Source organism: Echinops telfairi, unplaced genomic scaffold, assembly GCF_000313985.2.
Source record: "Echinops telfairi isolate 266 unplaced genomic scaffold, ASM31398v2 ScPeMD7_3;HRSCAF=10, whole genome shotgun sequence".
Classification (NCBI taxonomy): Eukaryota; Metazoa; Chordata; class Mammalia; order Afrosoricida; family Tenrecidae; genus Echinops; species Echinops telfairi.
Genome location: NW_022103899.1, coordinates 64654751 through 64660544, shown reverse-complemented (window position 1 = coordinate 64660544; position 5794 = coordinate 64654751). Strand labels below are relative to the sequence as shown.

Sequence of the window (5794 nt, the reverse complement as noted above, 5' to 3'; positions counted from 1 at the left end):
TGACTGCCCACGTGGGTGGGAGGACCTCGCCGTGTCCGAGGGAGGTGGCCTCATCCCAGAAACTCGCCCCCCCACCCCACCCCGAACAGAAGTAGGTGTCCGAAGTCCAACTGAATGGCAATCAGTCCTGTCTTGTCCCAAGTCACAAAGTGCTGATGCTCCAGACGATTCTTCCCAGTTCTATACAACTGCCCCGCCCCCCTCAAGAGCCACACACTTGGTATCTAAACAATAGTGCTTTATTGATAAAAGGTTAGTTGTAATGAGTATAAAATTGCTGTGTAAAATGTTAACAAAATACGTCTCTAGGTCAAGAATCTCTTAACAAGAGTACTGCTACCTGTGAGCCAGTCCGGGTGAATTTTGAAATCTGCTCAAAGTCCTAAGTGTAGCCAGCCAGCCCTGCAGAGCCAGTACTAGGGGGCAGTGGGCCCCAACTAGTACTTTCTCTTAAACAGAGAGAGGGTATAAACTGACAATTTGCAAATGCTTTCTGACCGCTTTTTAAGGTTTTTCTATGATGGTTAGTTGATAAATAGCCCAATAACGTCCTCTGGCTGATGTGTCCTGAGAAACAGTCCTGGCCACTCAACTGAGGAGGGGATTTAGCGGAGTGACGCGTATTTTCAGAAGTATGGTTTTATTAGTGCTGGATTTGGCCACCTCAATCTCTGGCCAAAACAACTGCCCACATCCCACCCAAAGCTAGTCGTTGTCTGTCTCTACACTTGGACCAAACCTAGATGAATAATAGCCTGTACTACCCTGCGCCATGGTACCTCATTCTGGGAACACACCTCCATGCCCAGAGCTTTGCATACCCCATAGGATAGAGGCTCACTGGCTATGACTGAGAACTGTATTTCACAAAATAAAGGGAAATGATGGCTGGAAATTAAGGTACAAAATCACACCGCCACTTGCCTCTCACTGGAAAACCACCGAGATGCCAGCAGCAGAAGGCACTTTGGATCGTGACTGCCTGGTGACCAGATGGGGTTCCCATCACAGAACTCCAAGTCCCATTGCTGGGAGGATCTCCTATACAGGCATCACAGCAAAACCGAGTAAAGTGCAGTATAAAAAGTACAAGAGGCTGATTTCTCAAAAGGCCAAATTAATGTTAATTTTCTTTCAAAGGTATCTTTAAAATGGCGGAGTAGAGACCTTGCCTGCTGCCCCTTGTGCAGACGAGAGCCTTGGTGGCAGGTCAAGAGGACCATGGGGGGCTTAGTTCCCACCGTGCACTGTTGGCCACGGCAGCTGTGGAAGGGTGAGTGGCAGAGGCAGGGCACTTCTATAAATTCGCCTTGAATCTTAAATTTAAAAGGTAGAAACCTGCATTTCGTCAGAGAATCTGTTCTATTACTTGGCAGAAGGAGTTTGTGCAGAGAAGTGACAACTTGGGGCTATAGCTGCAAAACCTGCTTAGCAGACTGGTGGCAGGGGCCTGGCGCCCTTGCCACCAGGGACTGCCGGGTGTCCAGCACCCAGGGCCACCCGGAATCAATGAGAATTTGTTTCTACACATCAACAAGCCTGCTTCTCAACACGCGGTCAGTCAGGCGGGCTGAGAGCTGGGAAACCCAACTGCTGAGTGGAACCCGGGCTGACTTGGAAACCGATTCTGTGTCGGTCGTTAGTAAAGGAGGAAGGAAAGTGAAATTTTTACTCCACAAAGAGAAAGAATAATATAGCAACAAAATAACAAATGTTACAGTACTTCATAACAAAAACAGTAATAAAAAAACCACATAAAAATGTAAAAAGAAGTTGCATTCTCAGGTACAGGTGCTGAAGATGTCAACGGCACTCCTCCTCTGCCTTCACGGGAAACATCCCTGTGCGACTCATCTGGAACGTTCTATCTTGGAGTTGTTTTCTAGAAAAACAGAGTCAACAGCACATTTCCACAGCAGCAGCCCAGCCCCGCTCTGCCCACTGACGGGATCCTCTCTCTCTGGAACAAGGGAACAGCTGGAGCGAAGGTTGGGTGGTTAGGACTTTGGGCTCCTGGGAGTTAGGAGCCCTGCTCAAAGTAACTCAAAAACCAAATGCACTGCTATCGAGTTAATTCTATTTCACGGTGACCCAGTAAGGGCAGGGTAGAACTGCCCCCAGATGGTTTCCAAGATCGTAACTCTTTATGGGAGCAAAGAGCCTCCTCTTGCTCCCTTGGAGTGGCTGGTGGCTTCCAAGTGCAGCCCCCTCACCACCAGGACTCTGTTCTAAGCCGTGTTGTCCTGGGAAAGCGTGGCTAGGGTTCTATGATGACAGCCATCTTTGAGATTCATGGAATTATTGTGTTCCTGATAATAGAAATAAAATCATTTCAGGCATCTTGAGTTTTCATGACCCAGTAACATGGAAGCATAGTCACACCTTCTTGGGATGCCACAGCAGCCCCTGTGCCTGGCCATTCCCCTAGACTGGTGGGTCTTTAATCCACCTTTCAAGTCTTCTGGGGAGGAAATGGTCTGGCGGGAGGACAGCTATCTGTTGTCTACAGGGGTGGACACTTCCCTGGTCCTGGTGGAATTCTCGAGCCTGAAGCCCAGTCCACATGAGGATGGGAAGGGATGTGGCCTCCCTCTCGCTCGCTCATCTTCCTCTTTGTATCACCTGACGCCGTACCTCACACGTGGTGGCCATGTGTGCTGCTGTCACCGTCCCCGGCCTGCATCTGCATCTGCATCTGCGCCTGCATCCGGGCAATCATCTCCTGCATGCGGCGAAGCTAGATAGGGGTGGGACACATTACTCTCGGTTCATGCTCTTAATGGGCACATGGTGTTCTGTGACCTTCCAGAGATTTAGCTTCCAGGCCTTTCCGAAACATGTAGAGTGGCCACGCAAAGGGCTCTCATCAATCAGCGAGGGAGGACCGAGGACAGAAGGTCCATGGAAGAACCGCGGCTCAGATGAGAAACGTCAGTAAGAGAAACGAGGCCTGCGCTCTTCGACGCCAAGATAGGAACAGCTAGCTGGTGATGCTTGGGGCTCGGTATTAAATGGAGGGAAGTGTTTGGCTTTGCTGGGAGCCACCAGGTCTTAGCTGTTCAGGGAGCAGTGGGTGTCCACCTGCTGGCCTCCCTGGGCTGGCTGATTTAGAGCCCCTTTTACTACGAGCAGGCTCCCTCACCTGGCATTGATTTCTGTTGTGCATGCCCCCTCTGCCCCCCATGGCTCCCCTCCCCTGCATGACAGGATCTTCTCCTGAGCCCACTTCCACAACACTGCCTGCCTTTTCCAGACCTTTCCTCCAGATACATGCTAGAATCATGGGTCACCTCTCCCTAAAAGGAAAACCCAGCACACACCTGGGCAGCCCACTGGGCTCTGCTGGGTGCATTACTGTGATCTCTGGGCTAGGGTGCATTACTGTGATCTCTGGGCTAAGCACCTCCCTTGGGGGCCTTCAATGCTGCTGTGAGGAAGTCAATTAATATGGCCCTTCCAGCCGTAATTCCTATGTGAAGCATCACAAGTTCCGGTCTCTGCCTGTGGCGCTAATGCTCATTTGGAGGGAGTTCTCTGCTCGACTGATAGACAGGACTTCAGTGGGGTTAGCAAAGGGCATGAATCAAGTCACACCCTTTCTTTCCTTGGAGGGATGGCCTTGCTGAAGGACAAGAGAGACACATCAAAGCCATTCTTGTGTGTCTAAGAACCATCTCAACAACAGGAAGGGAGAGAAGCCCAGGAGCATCAGAAGAAGGGCACGTAGGAGATCTCTGTCTAGACAGAGTCTGAGAACAGAGAAATCAGAGCCTCTGCTATGGAGACCATGGGCAGGGCAAAGGAGCCAGGCCAGACCAACAACCGGCATTATGACTGTGAGGCAGGACCAGGGGCTGAGGACCAAAGTGTGAAACTCAATTACAGCTTGGACCAATGACTATATCCTTACTTTTTACTGTATGGTAACCTAGTGACTTCTCTAATAAACCCCCATAATTGGTTTTGAGTTTTCTCTCTCGAGTTCTGTGTGGGTACTGCAGTGAATTTCTGCCCCCAACACAGAGGCAAGTGCTGTGGGAGGAATGACTGGTGTCAGAGCAGGAAAGAGGGATGGAGGGTGGGGCTCTATCTGACTGCTGCCTGGTGGCAACAGGGAAGCCAGTGGTAGGGCCCAGCCCAAGCTGTTTTTTCCCATGGCTGTTGCTGCAATAATGCTTCATTGTATTTCTCAAGTGTTTACTACCTATGTACAGGAAAACTGTGTTGTTTTTTAAAGTTGGCAATAATGCCTTTGTTCCAGCTTTAGCTTAGGTGTTTATGAAGATAAACACTTGCATTCAAAGTGAAAACCGTGAGAGTAGCAAAGGAGAATGATGTGCAATCCACCCCGCCCCACATTGTGGACTCGGACTCCAGGAGGCCTCACCCTTTGTCCTGGGGTCTGCAATGGCTCTGGGCTATTCTAAGTGGATTTCAGGGTGCTCTCTTCCTGGAAGGTCACCACACTCCCACCTTCTCTATCTACGCTTTCCAGTTAGACTAGCATTACAAATGAGCCAACATGTTAAAACACTACACACATTATGTACCTGTGAATATGTGTATGTGATTATGTACCAAGGAGCTTCGCAAAGTTTGTGAGCAAATGCCATTACTTTTATTTCCATTTCCTGACAAACTTTGTGAAGCCCCTTGCATATTTCTCTGCAAAAAATTAGTAAGTTAATTAGAAATTATATTCTCAGAACATAGAAATGCTTGTGTACTTACTTCAGCCTCCTTTTCCAGCAAGATCTGGTCTTTATTCATGTCCTCACTCTCCACTTTCCTAAGAGTGGAAAGAAATTTACAATGACATTATCACCACCACACAGTTGGCTATTGCTGACCACTTCACGACCCTGTGAAGCATGTGAAAGGATGCAACTGTTGGTTTTCTGAATGAGAGCACTAACAGGTGAGGAGGGAGCATGGGTGCAAAGAGGCAAGTGGCCCAACCCGGGAGCTTAAGGCACCTTGCTGTTCCTTGCTGGGCGATCCCGGCACAGCATGCACTGGGCTGACCCTTCACCCTGGGCTCCAGCATAGGCCAGTGTCAAGGCCTGGCCATGCTCAGGCACCACAAACATTCCCAGCAGCATGCCACCGGAAGCAGAGGGAAAGGGGGAGGAGGGGGGCGGTGGCAGAGCCAGCACAGGTGGGCTGGCCAGGACACCTTGGTGAAGCTATCATCACTGTCCCCTTCCCAGTGTCTGCTGCACCCCTTGCTTATGCGCTCCCTGGCATACACTGTGGGGCGACGCCAGAGCTGCTCAGCAGCAAGGAACGTGCATGGTGTTCCAGAGCGGTGCACGAGATGGGACCCAGCACGTGCCTCCAGCCGTCCTGTGAGGGCTGCCAAGGCTGCCCAACCCCAACTAGCAAGTCTCTGGGGCACCTCCAAAGAGAGAGCCCAATCTCACTGCTGCTTAGAGAGCGATCGAGAAGGCCGAGTGGAGCAGATAGCCAGCAGGAGGTGCAACATGGGGAGTCACAGTAGGGATGACTTTAAGGGGACACAATGACTTGGGACAACCTGCCGCCTCTCTTGAGCCTCTCGGAGCGGAAGTTCTCATAGTGGAGGTCCTGGGTCACCTCCTGAAGGTCCTGCATGTGAGTGCTGGAAAAGAAAATGATGCCCAAGTTGAACCACACAGTCCGTCTGACACACACAGGACCATGCTCTAGCACAGAGGGACACATGGACACAGACACTGCATCACATGCGAGGGCACGCAGGCACTGGGTCACACGGAAGGGCAATCACCCACCTCCAATCACCCACTGGATCGCA

At 50.7% G+C, this 5794-nt stretch overlaps 1 protein-coding gene across 1 annotated transcript in view; it reads right to left on the bottom strand.

Moving 5' to 3' along the window:
• Positions 1-223: 223 nt before the first annotated feature.
• Positions 224-5794, bottom strand: part of LOC101645719 (septin-2) — an 8185-nt gene continuing 2614 nt past the window's right edge. Inside the window, 4 exon segments of the mRNA XM_004701889.4 lie at positions 224-1882; positions 2635-2737; positions 4732-4789; positions 5537-5682. Of these exon segments, the coding sequence (XP_004701946.2) occupies positions 2636-2737; positions 4732-4789; positions 5537-5682 (306 nt within the window). The 3' untranslated portion in view covers positions 224-1882; position 2635.